At 37.5% G+C, this 19765-nt stretch overlaps 1 protein-coding gene across 5 annotated transcripts in view; it reads right to left on the minus strand.

Moving 5' to 3' along the window:
* Positions 1-19765, minus strand: part of GRIA3 (glutamate ionotropic receptor AMPA type subunit 3) — a 2740455-nt gene that overhangs the window by 2414690 nt on the left and 306000 nt on the right. For 2 of the 5 annotated variants that reach the window (XM_044057327.1, XM_044057326.1), the window contains exons 1-2: positions 4030-4824; positions 3127-3285 (exon numbers count right to left, since the gene is read on the minus strand). In XM_044057327.1, coding sequence (XP_043913262.1) covers positions 3127-3285; positions 4030-4120 — 250 coding nt within the window. In that variant the 5' untranslated portion in view covers positions 4121-4824. Of the gene's footprint in view, positions 1-3126; positions 3286-4029; positions 4831-19765 lie in introns of those variants that run through there. The other 3 variants (XM_044057325.1, XM_044057329.1, XM_044057328.1) reach the window with 3 other exon arrangements.

Here is a 19765-nt window from a genome sequence, read left to right on the forward strand (position 1 = left end):
TCCATATTCTGCACAAAATCCTGAGTGGTAGTAATATGTACTCTAAATATGGTACCAGCCATCTATATTATAACTAATAAAATACTGACTGCAGCTATGGAGTCCTGTAACTTGAGTTGAATAGTAAAATCTGAGGGCATCTTTAGTAACAGAATGACTGCAAATCAAACTCGTTTTCAAAACTGAAAGTCATTCTTGTATTAGAGTGAATGTAAAGAACTAGCTCTTGTCAGCACAATGTAGCCAATGGAAAAGTAGACATGATGATGCAATGTAGAAAAATATGCTTTCTGAACAGGAAGTGAAGAGAATGGAATTTCTCATATCTTTGTTATTCCTGTAATGTTTCACACTGTTCTGAAACCCCACTCGATAGAGGAAGATAGAAGCCTTAGGTCCAATAACCAAGGCAGGCAAAGAGATGCTAGGAAAATGAAGAAGGCTGATCCGAGCACAATTAATGGTGCATTCCCTGAGGAGTCATGCAATGATCAGACAAGTCACAAATGCACAACCCAGTTTCAAAGCAATAAATTCAATCTTCCAAGAACTTTGCAATATAACTTGTTTACTTCTATTGACACTTATTCTGAAGATGGTGTGATAAGAAGAGACTTCTGTCATTACAAGTTTGACATGCAAAATAGTATCACAGTTTCCCACTGATGTGAATGGAAAAGGGAGCAAAAGAAAAGATCCACATACACACGCATTACCTCTCTCTGTAGCAGGCCAAAGCACAACAAAAGGTTACAAGGGACAAAGTAAATGGAATCGGTTTTAACTACATTAATGTAGTGACAGGTGTGCAAATGTCCATATATATTCCACATGCATTAGGCAATTAGCTTATAACAGTTCTATTTTTGAAGAAGTACTTAGTGACACCTGATTATATATCAGTTACTGTATTGGAAGTAGAACTGTACGACAAAGGTACCTAGCCTCACCATTACTCATTATGTTACTGCCCCGGGGTATAATTTGCTTCCCTCTATGCTGGCAGCCTCTACTCTTTTGTGCATGACACAGGCTGATGAAAGTTACTTGACATCTTATGCTCATATTTGCTTACTCAGATGCTGTGGAACCTACATTATACATATTTCATGAAACCTTGATCACAGCTAATAAAAGATGCTTGGTTCTACAGAGTTTGGCATTTTAGATAAATTGAAGCAATTAATACAGAATTACAAATGAGCAAACTGGAAAACGGATGGCAGTTTTTCTCATCTTCCAAATTATTTCTAGGTAAAACTGAGCCCATTTCTAAGGAAACAATTTCTTTTTTTATACATTTGGTTTGAATACTTTCTTTAAAAAATGTTTTGAAAACAAGATAACCTCAAACTGAACAGTAATTCTGCCATAGCTGCACTTTAGTCCATGGACTCGGCACATAATCAGTCAATAATCAAGTCTTCCAGTATGTTATCTGATATATAGCTAGTTAGAAATACAACACAATATTAACCAGATGATAATGACAACTACATGTTATAGGTATACATTGTAAACACACATCACTAATGCTCATGCAGAGGTGTTTTCTTGCATAATTCTGCAACTGGCATGGATTAAGGTAGCCCCAAAATCTTATAAAGATGAAGTAAGTAGCACAGTTCAACGTAGTTTTAAACGATTCTATGCAACCTCAGTTGGCCTGCATACACTGGCACATTACTTGTGCTCATATTTTTCAACGTATAATGAATATTAAATGACATTTTTATAGGCCATGCACTGCACAGCCCAGTAAAGTCCAAGATTTTTTTCTTTTCTTATTCATTTTCATTGCTATTTACAGTGGTTTTGCTCACACTTGAAAGTATCAGATTTGATGTATATTCATTTTATATATGAAAAACATCCATATGTTTCGCTATGTAATCACATTTGTAATCTCAAGCTATTTCACCAAAAGAATGGCATTTTGTATTCAAATGAACATTGCATTCTTTGTAAGGGAATGTTGAATCAGGAAACAGCTATATAAACTCATTGCAGAACAGCCATGAGGTCTTATTTTGCTTATCTGATCTGTGGTGAACACAATCTTGCCAGTTTCGCACTTCCTCAGTAATTCTGTCATTTCACTTATTTTACTAGCACCTGCACTTACACGGTATACTATTCTCAGAATTACCATGGAAACCTTTTGATAAAATAAATGCAAGACAATGGCTACTTGCAAGAATAAAAGAAGCACTGAAGTTTTTGAGGAACCAAAAGGGAGGAGTAGTGAATAAATGAAAAAGCTAATACTATTTCCCTTCTAGACTATGGTAAAGTGGTAACCAAGAGGTGGGTGACAAGTAAGTGCTGTGTGCATTACTAGTGGGGATTTCTATGTTTAGGCAATTCTTAATTAGATAAAAATAATAACAAGACCATTAGAAATCTGCATGAAGAATTACTGAACGTGTCCTATATGCCTTTGTTATACACACACATCCTTAACAGAAACTGCAATACCTTGGCTCTTATATTATTTGGATTCAAGATTAGGACTAGTGTCTCTACAGCACTAGGCATTCATTCTAGCACATATTATTTATATTTCACATTATTACACCGTAAAGTCACAGCTACTACTATGGTTTGATATCAGCAAATTACAGTCAGTTGGTAGAGTTTACTCACTCCCATTTCTAGGTATGAACTGCAGGATAAACACTGACTTGTGACTTATCCACGGGCTACATTTACATTCATTTCATTTTGCATACTTGTACAAGATGTTTTATGCTTTCATTTAATAGTGTTTTAATATTGTTGTGCTTTGGAATGACTTATTAACTCATAACACTGTTAAAGAAACAATGAATTGACTTATTTACTTTCTTTTATATAATATGAAATAAAAATATATCATTATGGAAATAAAAATACTTTGTCTGTGGAACAGATATTACAATGCTAGTGAGTCCTTGCCTACTCAACACTACAACAGACAATAGCAATCAATCCACTCTTTTTTATGCCAGAAGCTGGCAACTACAAATGTGACCTTTCGTATATTATAAGCTACTGTATATATTACTCCAGGTAAATTGACATAGGTACTTAAATAGACATTGTCAGCAAGCAAATATATTAATTGTATTTAAGATGTGTACTCACAAGCATGGGTCACAGAAAAGCTGTTGGAGGATTCTAGGTGGTCTACATGGTAATTGATGTGGAAGGGCTTTTCAGACATGTTTAGGTTTGTGTTGTATAACTGCACTGCAAATCGAAATGCACTGTGTTCCTGAACTGTTTTTTTCATGAATAGTCCCCCTAAAGAATAAAGAGAAAAAAAGGGAAATGCAATCAACAAGAAAAGTATAAGCAACCAGTTATGGTTTCTGTTAGTGGTACAATGTTTCAGTGTTCTTCACTTCTTAGGAAATGCAATAGCGGTCTGTTAATTTTAACTATCTAGATTTAACTCAACATCCTAAAAGACCAAACATGAAAGCAGTTTCACAAGCCATTTCTGCCACCGTTATGACTAAATGTTCATGATTCTCTCCTGCACTAGCGAAATAAATGTAATGCTCCCAAGTGTAGTCTTCTCATGAAAGTTGATTTCCCATACTGGAGCAGGTACATTGCCATCTATCGCTGGGTAACTGATTTTTAAAGGACGGCGATACTCATGTCTCAGGCAGGATACTACAACAATTCCACCTACCTCCCCCCGCACACACAACCTTAAAAAGTATAAAAGGATTAAAACAACCGGTTCACTAAAAAAATAAGTTTGTTGAAGGGCAAGACGAACTAAAACTATCAAAGAGAACGGGATATGTAAAAAAAAGCTGCAATCTTATTCTCCAAGGACTTTTCTCCCGCAAGGGTACATGACATTATTCAAGAGATCAAGCCCAAATACACGCAAGGAATGTCCTCAGTTCCTAGACAAGTGTGCAAGGTATTCAGTGTTTTATATTTTAATCCTACCACTTAAGACCAAGCTATAAAGGGAATCGTATACATTAAAGGTTCACTGCATCTTTGAAACTGCAGCACTCTACTTACCTATACTTATTGCGCTAGGAAATCCTCCCAAAGCTTCTCCAGCAAGGCTTATTACAAATAGGAACACAGTCTGTAAAACGGTTTGCCCCATTTCCTTCTCCCGCTGAATTCAGTTCCTTAAACGAAATTGGCTAAGCCAAAGCATGTAAACGACTAGGAAAAATGCAAAAGTAAATCCCTTGTTTTGGCTTAAAACATCATTGGTAAGGTTCATTAAGCAGACGCTTGCTAGACGATTAATAAAGATTCAGTCAGTGGGGGCAACAAAAGCTGGGACTTTGCCCTAAAGATGGTGATGGAAAGAAGAAAAAGATCCGATTGTTAATAAGGCTTTTCCAATTGGGCCAGCAGGGGGAAATTGATCAAACTTGATCTGACGTTGAATTAAAGCAGCATCCCTTAAGCATCACTAGAGCCGCAGCTCCGGACTGCAAAGCACTAGTGCTGCGTTTGTCAACACTGAGCTGCAATCAATAGGAGCGCGCCGGCCTGCCTCACGTGGACCACTACTTAAAGGTGCACCGGGCCATTTAAGCCCTCCTCGCTGACTCCCGCTACAGGCGGCTGCTGTGCTGCTAGGGCTGCTTGGAAAGGGAATAACACAGGTGCTGTCCTTTTAAATTTGTAAGGGGAGCCGAGCTTTCTGCTCCTCGCTAGCGGGAGTTATTGGAGTGAAATATATTTTCTACTCCAATGGAAAGCTAACCTGCAGGCATTACAAAGCATAGCAGAATCCTAACTCTGATCTTTACAAGTGGAAGCAGAGGGTCAGAATGAAGAGCACTTCTGCTTATTTTTGCAGAAATACAACCAGAGAAGAGCACTCCCCGGATAGTTTTAATTGTGTTATTTAATGCAATATGTATCTTTAAACAGTTGCAACTTCATGAAGAAAATCAGTAAGATCTAAGAGGAGGACGACCAAATCTAAGGACAAACATCAGAGCGCTATTCCTACGTCCTAACAGCTTAGAGCTATTGGTATGACTGAGTGAGCAGTTATCTCGAAATGGGACGTGCTTATTCTTTAGCCTTATGTTGTACCCTTTGCAGCAGGCTGGTACATAACAGTATATCGGTATGAAACGGTTACAGTTAGTGGAGGGGTAAAATAAAGTTATAGAAGGGGGTAGAGGGAACTCCTAAAATCACAAAGAAAAAATGTACAATACGTGGGGGGAAATAGGCAAATAAAGACAATTGGAACAGTGTAGTATGAGTGGAGCTTTCTGTTGTATCAAACAATATGGGGGCGGTCATCTGTTTTCAAGGTACTGGGGTTGTTTCGGTCAGCCTAGTGACTTCTGATATTTCTTTATCTCACTTTAAAAATATGTTGGTTTACATGCAGTTGTCTCCTATTGCAAGTAACTGAACCGGCTAAGGCAATGATTCCGTGAATTATGTTTCTAAGAGGAGTTCTGTCATATTCGGACTTATTCCCTTAACCATCGGAATTTTCGCTTATACTTCTGTAGTCCTTGCCTGTAATAAGCCACCTCTGCAATAAAGGTGCGGTAATTTACGAGCAGGGACTGCATCCCCACACGGAATATGCTGATTGGCCATAACAGAAACAAAGGGCTAGGGTACTTAAAGCACTGGTTTAATAATGCCTAAGTAAGAAGTACCATCAGACTAGGGATCGGCCTTCTTTCCACGGTATATCCTTCTGTGTATCATCAGCACATTACGAAATTATGGGGACCGACCCAATAAAGAGAGAAAAGTGACTTGGTCTCGGGTATTTTTGGGTTACATTAAATACACTTAATGTGACCCATACATTTCTACGGCCATTAGAACACCTTTTCCATCTTGGAAAAAAATTAATCCCATTTTACTGGTATGGGATACATACAGTAGTAGGCATTTGTAGCTTTTTATATCAAACAATGCTAGCTGCGTCCTCTTACTAAGGCGCTACATCTGCACGTTTGGGGGTGGTGACGGGACACGAACAGTACCTTAGGACTCTGTGTGAGTAGAAGAAACTGGACAACTTACTGAGTATGCGCAATTCAACAAACAACTCGGGTTACCTTACAGTATAGAACACCTAAGTACAGCTAAAAAGCTTTCAGTCATAGTGTCAGTCCTGTGTCCTCATACTGCTTCAGCATAACTAATATAAAGTCATACCAACAGTGAACTGACAACCATATCTTAAGCAGCTACCTGTGGTGAACTCAATGCTTAATGGACTGTCTTATTTCATAGCATGACGACTGCACGTTATTTTATACTTGAGTGTTCTGGGCATTTTAAATATAAGGTTACACACATTAGCAGCCCATGAAATCATCACAACAAGCAAGAAAGTGTGTTGTGTGTAGTTGGCAGAAAATCAAGCTTTGTGCAAATATAGGTGTTTAAATGTAATAGTACTCCTGTATATATGTGTGTGTGTGTGTGTTGGGGGGGGGGGGGTATTTGTATCCCTCTGTCTAAAGCTATTTACATCTCTGTATATATTGATATCATATATATATATATATATATATATATATATATATATATAATGTGTGTGTGCATGTGTATCAAAATCTGTAATACTCAAAACATCAAAACTCAAAATATGAGAAAAATATTCTATGCAGGTTAACAAGCCCTCCCTTCCCCTTCAAGTTATATATACCATCTCTGGAATCCCACAACAGTGAAAAAGGGCATGTTACAAGTTTTCAACATTCTAAGTTTTAGACATTTTGTACCGGAAACAGGCATTGCAGCTATTAGATATTTTGACTTTAGATTAAATGAACGGCATCCATATATATCTATATAAATATATATATATATATATATATACACACATATGCACACACACATACAGCAGACTTAAAAGATGCATTCAACAAAGTATTACATGGACTTGGCCAGCGACATAACAGATGTCCAATATCTGCGTACAATAGTACAGATTATTTAGAAAATTATAAAGGACAGTGACACTCAGTTCTGCCTAATGCTTTATTTCTTTCCTGCTTCTATACTCCTGATCCTGAAAGACCTTGATGGCCATCAGAATTTATCTAAGACATGGCTGCTTTGTATAAAAGTCAGTCTGTGTGTGGTGTGTGTTGCACTGGGCTGCTTCCATCACACATTACTTAAACAAGGCTGGTCAGTATAACAAATTCTAAGAGCAGAACATACCAATTTACTTACAGGACAGATATAAAAGTGAGAAGGTGATTTCCAGCTGACAGAAGCAATGATACTTAACCACATCATTCATGACTTTTAATGTAAGTTGATCATTGATCACCGTAAAGGTAACCTGTAATAAATAACGGGCCTCTAGATGCTTCACAAAGCAATGTCACCACCAGCAATGCAAACACTGGGCAGAAACACAAAAAATATGACATGCATTAAAGGTTACACCATTTATAGGCAATAGATTTAATAATTCAAAACATTTAAAGCAGTATAAAATGCATTGAATTGTAATATATTTATTGTAAAGCAGTAACAACCTAATATTTCACCTTAGATAATTTCCTTTTTGTTAAAGTGTTTTATCTCTGCAAAGTTATAGCCTATAATGAATGATGTCTATTAATACATATATTCAAACATACTCAGTCCTCTCTGCAGTTCAACAGTGAATGCAATGACCTGTCAAGGAGCCTCAAATGGAAGGTCATTTCATTAAATCCTACCGATAGGCTGCTATCGCCTAATGGTTAAGGTGTTTGCCTTACAAACACAAGGTGGGGGGTTTGAATTTCACAAGGGATAATTGGCTAGGCTTAAAATGGCTCACAAGGGCAGTTAGCTTAGTACTAATCTTTGAACCTGTTAACAATGAGCTTATCTAGGGAAAAAAGGTATTTGTAAAATATTTTCAAACTGCTAATGACATCTCATGGGAGCACATGGTGCTATCAACATGGAAGCAGCATTACCACCATTTTTTAATATTACTGGAATACCATTCTTAAGGCATTTCTTTTATAGTGGGAACCCAGATCCACAAGTAAGAAAGGATATTTTACAGAAAGTATAATTTTAACTTTATTGAGGGCAAAAAATGAATGTATTTACAACTGAAAATGAATACTAACTTATTAGATGAAAGAGCTATTTTGCAGATTTAGTTAGTGACAGAAGTATTTGCTTGACTGTGTATCTAAAATAATGAAAGATTAATATTAACACATTGAAAGAGTAATATTTCTTAGTCATATTGGAAAAGAGAATCTGGGAAATATTTGGATGGGCAAGGTAAAGAATACAATGAGGATACCAACATGGCTTCGACTTTGATGAACGTTTCCTTTCAGTCTTCTCAAAAGAGAAAGAAGGGGTAAGAAAGCATGTCAATGGGATGTAAAATGGGTGGATAGCTAACATACAGTCTTATGCCCAAGGATATTGCATTAAATGAGTTTAAGGAATTTTGATTAGAAAAAGAACAAGGCCATAAAGGTTTACCTCCCAAAATCGTAAGAAACTTTGCAGCTGTGCCTCTTATCTGGCAGCAGAATTCTTCATCCATGTGTTTGGTGGCTGCAAGCTTCTAAGAAACTGGGAGGATGCCACAATGGTAGCAGTCCATGAAAAGGACACGAGAAGTGATTTTGGAACTGCAGACCTATAATGCTTACCTCAGTAGGAGGAAAGGCTATGGCACCAATAGTGAGGCAAATGCTAATTGGTTTTATAGAGACATTATAAGAGAAACTAAGGATCTCTTTCTATTCACAAATTATACTAAGAAAGTAAATGAACTGGGAGTTGGGTATGGTAAGCCTTCAAAGAGATCAATGGAGACTGGTAGCAAAAGCAGATAAATGCCAGCTAAGAAGTCATACAGGAAAGAGCATGGTACTTCATCTAAGGTCTAACTTAGCTCAAGTAAAATATCAGCTAGGTGGCGTCATCTTAAATAATACACAAGCAAACAGACCTGGGGAGCTGAAAGAGACAGACCAAGCAGTTATACAGCAGATAGAATGAGGCCGTGCAGAGTAATCAGAAGAGCACAATTTCTAAGGAAACAATATGCCTGCCAAAGCCAATGATACAATACTTACTGCACAAAATAATTTCGGTTTCCATTTAAGCATTTCAAGAGGAAACTGAATTGTATTGTTTTCATCATAAAAAAAAAGGAAATAGATTTAATAGTATTTCCTCAAATTTATGAATTATATTTAAATCAGTAAGTCACTCCATCTTGCTTTTAGTACTAGGATACCTAAGAACAAAGGAAACCTCCAAGAATGAGTGTCATGTTTCTTTTGCCACACTGACAGGAAAACATTATGCATAATTTAATCTCTACTAAATTGTCATAGTATATGGGCAAATGTTTAATAGAATTTACTAGATAGTATAACAATCATTTTAGGAGATGTTAATATTGACTGGAAAAATTTACATCTGACTTTCCTACTTCTAGCATTAACCTATATGGCTTCAAACAACTAATTACCTAGCCCACATGCTAGAGCAAATCTAAAGGTAGTGGTTCCATTTGTGACTGGTTAATGTTTTCTGATCCTAGTAAATATATCTCATCTGGAATTCAATCAGACACTTTCAGTAATTAGTCCGCAATATTTGACATTAGAAATATTACCTATTATGCCAAACAACACCTATACAAATGACCTGTAATCTCACTTAATTCGACATAGATATGTTTGTAATCAATCACCTTAAGGTACTTTAACTGGTCTGTTCTGAAAACTATTCCAACGGTCGATGGGACTGCAGAAGTTTATCACAATATTCTTCAGTACTCTAAATAGCTCTGTACCACTAAGAATGAAAACAGTAAAGACCAGCTATGTCCTCTGCTTTTCCAATTATAGCAGAAGCTTCACAAACAACAAATATAAATCTTGGAAAAATGGCTCAAAATTTAAAGTTCTTTAGAGAAATCTGCAACCTCTCAGAAAGTTACTTCTGATTCCAACAGGAAACAATATTATAATGACATAAAAGAATAAAAAAAACATTATCCCGCTCCACAACTGTGGTAAATCTTTCAACATATATAACTTTAGACAGATTGTAGGTTTATCTCCCCTCTCAAAATCTATTGGAAAATGCGTCAGTAAACACCCATAATATCATCTCTTGCAGTAGCAACTCCTACCCTCCCACACAGCATGGCTTTTGACCAGCTCATAAAACAAAAACTGCCCTTATAAAATTTATAGATACAATCATTAAAGCCAGAGACAGAGGAACATTAGTATTTTCCTTCTCTTATTCTTAGACTTGTAGAAAGCTTTCAACACAGTCCCTCACTGAAGAAAAAAAAAAAAACAATTTCAAATATCCTCCTTAGGCCTACCAAATTCTATTCTTTGGTGGTTTAGTGGTTATCTGTTTGATATTCAGTTTTAATATATTTACTAACAATCTCTATACATCTTTCCAACAAGTTTAGCTTAGACAATGCACAAATCATTCCATTCTTATCTGCTCACCTTACATACTTAAACACAACAAAACTACTTCTGTTCTTCCCAATATCACATATCCAAGAAAAAAATTAAAAAAAAATTTCAATGAACATTATACAAAATGAAGTTATCTCTTATACAAAATTGTTTGGTGTAGTAAATGAAGAAAACCTTATGTATGATCTTCATGTAGGAGACCATTTATATACACACACACATATATATATATATATATATATATATATATATATATGTATGATTATGTTTTCAGAAACTCAAAAGTCATAATGGCGATATGATTGAAATGGAGATTGTGGTACAGTGAGGACTGGATAATTTATGGTCTTCCTCAATGTAGTGTAATCTCGGAGTTGGTATATATAATTTGCAGAGGGTATGCAGTGGGGCTTGCCCACTGCAGAAACATAAAAAAAGATACATTTTTGTGTTTTTTTTAATGTTTGAGTTTTCAAATATTCAATTATATCATCTCACAGATATGAATTTCGAGTTTCAGAAAACTCGATTAACTGACATAGATCTATAAATAAATATATATTTATATATATAGGATCACTACGGAATACCAAAATTCTGAATCCCAAGGACCAGAATCTCGAGATTGCGGAATCTCGAACATAGTGAATGGGGATTGCCGTACAGTATGGAATGGGAACTTTGCCATTCACTCCACTGTAGTGCAATCTCAGAGTTGGTATATTTAAGTTGCATGGGGGTGCAGGGTGAGGCTTGTTCCCCTGCATACATGTTAGAATAGTTTGTTGCATGTTTTACCTTTTTTTTTTTTTTTTTTTTTTTTTAAGTTTTGAAATTCCGCAATCTCGAGATTCTGGCCCTGGGGATTCAGAGTCCTGGGATTGTGGAATTTCGGTATTCCGTAGTGATTCCAGATATATATATATATATATATATATATATAAAATAACTCATCGATATCTAGGAATTTTCTGTATGGCTATAAATTCCTTACTATTTCCATAAAAGTAAGACTAGCTATCACAAATCTATTGCATCTATTACTCTCACTTCTATACAGTTCTCATGTCCTAACTAATCTCCAGAGCTTTCTGTTGTGTAAGATAGAATAATTTACAGTAAGACATGACCTAAAGCTGATGACGCTCATCAAATCCACTACTGCTCTGCACTTAACTCGCTAATTTGGATAGAGCTACCCCATTACTAACATATACAGATCTGGTTCCACCTGCCCATCTTTCAGAACTTTCCCTTACTACCATCTCCCAAATTGTCCTCCTTAACCTAAGCATGAAACACTCATTGCCATTTACAACCTCCTTCGCCAAATAAAAAAAAAAAAGTCATAACAGTCTGTACTCTAATTGTGTGGCCAGATCCTGGAACACAATTGCTGCATCAATTAGGTCTATATCTAACCACCATGTTTTTAAGCCTTCTTTACTAAAATAATTCCCTAAAACTACTTGCTCATGTTTCAAACCAAATTAATACTCCACATTTACCTATGCTGTAATACCTCCATAATCCTAGTTTCTCTGTTATCTCACTTGATATTTACAAAACACAGAAATATCTTTTACCTCTGTTTTTCTCTCTCTTTTGCTCACGCCATAACCTTTCATATACTCCAATAGTATTCACTTCTTCTTTGAGGTCTCATACTCTAATGAATATGCTTTTGCTGTAAACAAGAAACTCTGCCTTTCATTTCTAATCCTTCCTCTGTCTCCTTTGTATGCGTCATTCACTATTTAGGTCCATGCAATATTTCGCTCTTCATGCAGCATAGTAATTTGTATACAGCACTACAAATTAACAGTCTTACTTTGTAAATAATTTATCTCTATAAGGTTATTTGTAAAATATACATGAATGTCATTGTAATCTGTATTTGAATATTTGTGGAGCTTTTTTCCCTGGGCCTCCAAAGAAAATGGGTACCATTGTTCGTTTAGATTATCTCAATACACAAATGTCAATAAAAAAACAGATAACTAAATAAATAATTGCAGGAGAACAACTGGCAATGAAACAACTGGAATATGTGGCTCACCAGTTATAAAAAAAGTATGCATTCAGATATAAAATTTCATGAAAAGTACATATTTCAGTACTTATTAACTTATGTACTAGTATGCACTTCAGATGTACATAAATGACTATAAGAACATTTTCTAAGAAATATTGAATGCCTAAGCCATTCCTTTACACAGGGGAACTTAGTTCCAGAAGATAAAAATATATTTTGTATAAATTATCAACTGGGCTCACTTTATTATGATAGAAAATGAATTTGTTTACACTTCAGAATGAATACCGCTCTATTAGAATTTGAACAGCTTAGCTATTCTGTTGTTTCACTGGGGAAAAAAAGTATACATTGACATTGTAAAGAACTTGTAAATATGTCTTAAAGCAAAAACACTGCCCCCAAGAAAAACACTTATGTGAATAGAATCAGGCATCATAGTTAAAACATACCTAAGGAGAAAGACAAGAAATTGCAAAATTACTAAAGTACCTGGAGTCTATACAGTGTAAATAAATATTTTCAAGTTATCTATCTAATACCTTCATTATCACATAAACAGAACCATTATATCTTAACTATATGTTGGCATAAGTGCAACCAAACTGAAGACTGATTTCACTTTTGTTGTGATGTGTATAAATTGTGGGTTTACAGAAACAAATTAGCCATGGACTATAAGTTAATTCCAATGACCTCAAAAATCTACCTTCTAGGTCAAATCAAGACACTAAATGTTAAAAGGTACAGGAGGAGTGGTAATGCTAGACAGGTAACTTTTACCCCGCATTTAGGAAAATACATGGGAGCATGTGTCAAAGTAAGGTGTGTGTACTGCCTTTCCACTGATCCAAGGACTCCGTGACTTTTTTCAAAAAACAATTTAAGGTCTGTACTGCCTTTCCACTGATCCAGGGTGTCAGTGACTTTTTTAAAGAAACAAGGTAAGGTGTGTGTACCATCTTTCCCCTCATCAAAGGTGTCAGTGACTTTTTAAAGAAACCTGCTAGGATAAGCAGATAGGATATACCCTTGACAATTCCTGATTAGGGTCAAGAGACTTTAGGCTGCCAATGCATATGTTTTTGAAGCCCATAATGATGTATTTCATTGTCTTACAGATGCATCTTGTGAGGCTTATGGGTCTGTAATTACCAGAATCGGTGATTTGGGCCTCCATCCTGTATAGAGGTGACCACAGTGAACCTCCAAGGTTCATTCACAAAGCTCTATGAGAGACTTAGGTTGAACAGACTGTGCAGTAGGCTGGTAGGATATTGCAGCATATATACTTGCATTACCACTGTGGCTCCATTGATCTAGTATATTTCACCCCAGGGACAGTCTTTAGATCTTGTCCAAGTGTGATTATCGAGGGGAGGCCAACAACCAGGGGTCAAGCTTTTGTAGGCAAGGTAAAGCCAGTAAACGTTTAAAATAAATTTGTCTGCTAATAGCTGAACTATTCCTTCAGGGATAGAGTAGGTGGAGACAGTACATATCGATTCAGAGCAGTGCTGGGGTTGTTTCTAAGGTTCCTGATAAGGTTGAAGAAGGACTTGTAATTGTCTTTGACAGAGGTGGCAATTCTGAAATCATATTTGGCCTTGAAAGATTTTAATTTGTTGATAAGCACTTTGTTTTATTTACTGAGATTCTCTAGAGGTGTACAGTTTTCAGTTTGTTACTATGGGAGAGGATTTTATTCAGTTGTTATAACTCTTGTTTATGGCAGGCTTTGTTTGTTTATTTTTGTTTACCAGGGTAGTACACCAATCAAATCTAACCAGATGATGTTTTTTCACAATTTGAAAAGAAATAGAAGCAGCACATTTAGAAACTGTAATGAGAGCCAGCTTGTACATTAAGATAATTATATTAAAGTTAGAAGTTAATATAATACAGCAGTTAAGACGTTCAACACAGAGGTGTTTTAAGTGAACAGCATTTACACTATGCTCAATATAATCTAAGGGTTAACAAAAAGGAAGAATAGTCCACTTAAAGTTATTTTTTTTTCTGCTGGGAACTGCATTTATTAATATCAGGATTTATATCTAAAAGCAGGTATTAAGGTATGAACAGACCCCCAACACCAATGCAGCAGTGGGTGTTGTACAGACTTTAAGAGAAAGGGCAATCTTGAAACATCTTGGGACATCATATATTTGAAGTAGATTTGTATTAAGGTGCCCTTTCTCTTGAAGTCTGCATAGCACCCACTGCTGCATTGGTGTTGGGGGTCTGTTCACACCGTAATACCTGCTTTTAGATATAAATCCTGATATGTAATAAATGCAGTTCTCAGCAGGAAAAAAAAAACAACTTTAAGTGGACTACTCTTCCTTTTTATTAACCCTTAGATTATATTGGGCATAGTGTAAATACTGTTTATTTAAAATGTTTTCCCCTCTGTGTTGAACTTCTTAACATCTGCATTATATTAACTTCTAACTTTGATATAATTATCTTAATGTACAAGCTGGCTCTCATTACAGTTTCTAAATGTGTTGCTTCTATTTCTTTTTAAATTGTGAAAAAAAAGTAATCTGGTCAGATTTGATTGGTGCACTATCCTGGCATATAGGTTCAGTGCTAACTTTACCCCCCTCCCACCCCCTAAAGGGCCAATCTCTATACCGGAAGAATGCAAAGCTCCTGTAATCATGGCTGCACAGGTAAAAAACACACTCTCCAAAGCCAAGAACACAGCAGCCATGGGACCTGAAGTCATCCCAGGCTGTGTTCTACATGAACTACAGAATGAACTGACACCCCACCTAAGTGCCATGTTCAATCATAGCCTCATCTCAGGCTTTGTGTCCACTGAATGGTGCACAGTGATGATTATCCCACTCCACAAAGGGGGATCCACCATGGAGCCTGGGAACTACTGCACCATTAGCCTGATGAGCTTTGTCTGCAAGGCCATGGAATGTATCATCATAGAACTTATAAAGAAAGACATAGGTAATCTCCAAACTCTGGACCCCACCAAGTTCGGGTTTGTAAAAGGCAGATCATATCACCTAAACCTGACAGACTTCTTTGAAGCAGTCACCAAAGCTGTAGATGAGGGTAAGGTGGTTCACAGAGCCTATCTAGATCTCGCCAAGGCTTTCAACACCATCCCACACTCTGGAATTATAGATACACTCACTAAAGTAGGTATAAATCCCTATGTCACAAGATGGGTTGCCAACTGGCTCACTGACAGAACCCACACTGTGAAAGTAGCAGTGACAAGTGACAAGTGGAGTACCACAGGGTTCAGTCCTGGGCCCTCTCCTGTTTGGTATCTACTTCTCTGAAGTACAGGCTAACACAGAAGGTCTTTGGCTAATGAAGTTCACAGATGACTGCAAACTAGGAGCCATAATCAAAACGTCTAACAATGTAGACATCCTACAAAAGGGCCTCACTGAGACAGATGCCTGGTGTCAAAGTCATGGCCTCAAGCTCAATGCCAAAAAGTGCACTGTCATCCCTTTTGGTCAAAACTCTGTATCCATGAACTACCACATAGGTGGTAGTCTACTTAACACCAAAAGTGTGATAAGAGATCTTGGGACACAGGTGGACAGTAGTTTCTCCTTTGATAATCACATCGCCACAGTAGTCAGGAAATCCTTCTACATGGCACACCTCATCACAAAAGGTTTCTCATCCAGAAAAAAAAAGGTCACTGTTCACCTCTACTCATCACTGATTAGACCCATTATAGAGTACAACGGCCCTTTTGGTATGTACCTCACAAGACATCTACAATAACTGGAAAGGCCCCAGAAATACCTCACAAAGAGGATTACCAGCCTCAAACAGGTGCCCTATGCAGACTGTCTCAAAAAACTCTAGCTTTACTCCGTTGCATATCACCTACTCAGAGGCGATCTCTGCCTAACATACAAAGTTATGCCAAACCCAGAGCTGTTGGACGTGCTCCACTTAAAAAAATCCCAATCCCTCTGAGCTACATGCTGTAGGGACCTAAACCTTGTCACCACAATAAACAGAACATGCTGGAGGGATAGATTCCTGTCCCAGAGACTTCCCATACTCTAGAACAAACTACCTATCTATATCAAACAAAGTTCCTCATTAGTACTTTTCAAGAAAAATCTTGATGATTGGATGGGAAATAGGAAATTCATCCCGGGGATCACTTCTGTGGCTCTGCTCCACAGGGGCACAGGTAAATAATTTTCTTGGGTGGCGAAAGTCAGGGTACCTTTTTGGCAAGGCTTATATAGGCCCTAGGGCCAATAGCCTAGTACCTACCTATGAACATATGAACAACATCTCTATAGGTGGTAAGGTTTATGAGTATTTGGACTTGGCTTTAATAGTGAGAACTACAGCTTAATAGTCAGGCCTAACCTAAGAGGATGTAATTACAGGTGTGGACTACAATGGTGCTATATTTGTGATGATTAGGTCTCATATATTCAAGAGTCTCATAAAGCAGCATGCAATATGCTCTAGTGAGTTATTAATGATGTCCAGGAAACACTGTGTATATGTACTTAAAGAAATGTTGCTACTGTGCTTAAATGATGGATAAATGAAATCCTCACATACAGTAGAGTTAGGTTTGATAATGAAGAACTCCATCTTATTTAGATATGGAGAATGGGTGACACAGAGGAGGTTGTATAGCTGGCCAGCAATAGGTAATGTATTTTCTTTATAGTTAATAGGATGTGTAGGAGTGCATGGTCATTATCTAGCTGTAGAAGATTAGAGGTGAAAGAGCCACAGATGTATATGGGAACACCACCACTTGTTACAGAGGTACCCTCAGTAATCTGAATGTGTGACAAGCACTGAACCTTAGTAGGGCAGGTGAGTTATAACTGCACTGGAACCATGTTTCAGTAATGAAGCAAGTGCCTCTATTTTCTAGGGTTAGGAAGGCTTCTAATGAGGATGATTTCTTATCTAGGCTTCTAGCATTGATCATCATCACCTTTAGTTTATTCTGATTGGGTTTGGCTATGTTGATAGATGAAGCAGGCTTACATTGCCTAAAAATGCATTACTGTTGTAGAGAATATGATGACCGGGATATGAAAGCCCTGAGATGAAAGATGAAGGTCATCCTTGGTGAAGCAAGTAAGACAGTTAACCTTCTCACTCTAGGATGACACATATTGGATTCCCCTAGTAGGACAACAGTAGGTGAGCTAACTGTTAAGGTCCATCATCGTGTGTTTATACTGTGGCATCACTCTCAGTTAAGCTAAGATGCTGCTCAACAACACAGCTGTATAACCAGAGAGCTCTATTGTGTCTTTGGTTCTTATAATCCAGAGTTGGGTGTCTCAAGCCATTCATACCTACAAGATCAGTGACAAAGTTTTAGATGTAACTGGTATGAAGGGACTGGTGGGAGGCTGGCATAATGGTTCAGGTGTTTACCTTACTGACACAAGGTGCAGGGTTTGATTCTTAAATGGGGTAATTGACTAGGCTTAAAATGGCCCACAAGAGCAGTTAGCCTACTACTAAGCTTCATTGATATGTTATTTTTAAATAGCATTCACACAGCTAGGGTTTCCCCTTAGAAGCCTCTGTCCCTTTAACAACCCCAACCAGTCCATTCTCCCTGAACTATTTAATGCTATGTCCTTTTAGCAAAAGAGATAGAATAATCCGCAACATTATTTGTCTGTAGCTTAAAGCCATTTATGCCAGTAACCCACCCCCCGCAATAACAAATAACTGGTGTTGACACACTTACCTTGGCTATAGATAGAAACTGGCTCACTAGATTGTTTTTCTTTGAGTGTGTGTGAGTTTCTGCCTTGTGGTTCTACCTGCTCCATTCGCCTTCTCTCCGCTAAGGCTCACTCCGCTCTCGTACCCTACCCCCTTTCCCACTCACCCCTGACATCATCAGATATGTATACTCTACACTAATTAACTACACCCCACCCATCCAATTCTAATACTCCAACTTTTCCCCTATCCTCCCCCAATTAGCATTCTCATCTTTCTAACTGACCTAACTTCCACCTTCCTTATATCTCATTCCATCATGAACCACTTTTACTTAAACATCCCACTACTCTTTTCTTGCTCACCTCTCCTCCTATCACCCCATTCTTATTGACTGCCATGCTTCCCCCACTCTTTCCTACTCTCTTCATAATGTTACTACTCTCCCTTCTTTATAGATTTCACCATCACTATTTACTACATCCCTGTTTCACCTTTATAAAGTAAAATGCATCTCTCCTATACATTCCAAGCACAAGCTCAAATTTCTCCACCTTAGTCCATACCCATTTCAATCACAACATCCCTCACACTTTACAAGCACACTCCACTTAGCAGGTGATATTCACCCCAACCCAGGCCCCTCAACCTCCTCAAACAACCCTAGTTTCCTCACCCTCTCTCCACTCTCTCCTCCAAACACACCCCTCCCTACTATACACCACTCCACTCATAAAACCCTTGACCTTTTCTCTATTAATATACAGACCCTTATCAACAAAACAACTGATTTACACTCCTGGGTAGCCCAACACCCTCCCCATATTCTAATATTAACAGAAACCCGATTAAAATCTCACATAGCAAATAATGAGATACTTCCCCCAGGTTACAACATCTTTCAATTAGACAGACAAACTAAAAAAGGTGGTGGTGTTGCTATTCTCTATTCAGACTTTCTTAATCTCTCCCCCTTACAAACACCACTACTTCCACAAAAGGTTCGCTATTGCCTCAATTTACATCCCACCAGGCAATAATATTCCTGTCCAGGAAAACACTCTCGTGGCTGATTGAAAACATCTCCTATGAAACTATCCTTCTAGGTGATGTCAACATGAAACATCTCCTATGAAACTATCCTTCTAGGTGATGTCAACATAGACTGGTCAAAGCTTATGTCTGACCCTCCTAACATAGCTATAAATCTCCATGGGTTCAGACAACTTATCACATCCCCTACCCGTATTAACAAAGCTACTGGTACCACTGCCATCCTTGACTGGATCCTCACTAACAGCTCTTATCTTTACCATAACCCCACACCCTTCCAGACTCCCTTAGTGAGCACCTTCCCATTCCCATCCAAAGATACTCTGTCACAATACCCAAATCCCATTTTTACAGAGACTGCTGTAAACTATCTTCTTTCAATGCTGACTCATTTAACTCTACTCTTACATCCATTAATTGGTCCTTTCTTCACCACCTTCCCCTCAGTGAAGCCATAGATGCATTTAATCAAACCTTCCTCAATAGCTTAGACTCAGTTGCCCCA

Source organism: Protopterus annectens, chromosome 15.part0, assembly GCF_019279795.1.
Source record: "Protopterus annectens isolate FY-2018-M chromosome 15.part0, PAN1.0, whole genome shotgun sequence".
Classification (NCBI taxonomy): domain Eukaryota; kingdom Metazoa; phylum Chordata; order Ceratodontiformes; family Protopteridae; genus Protopterus; species Protopterus annectens.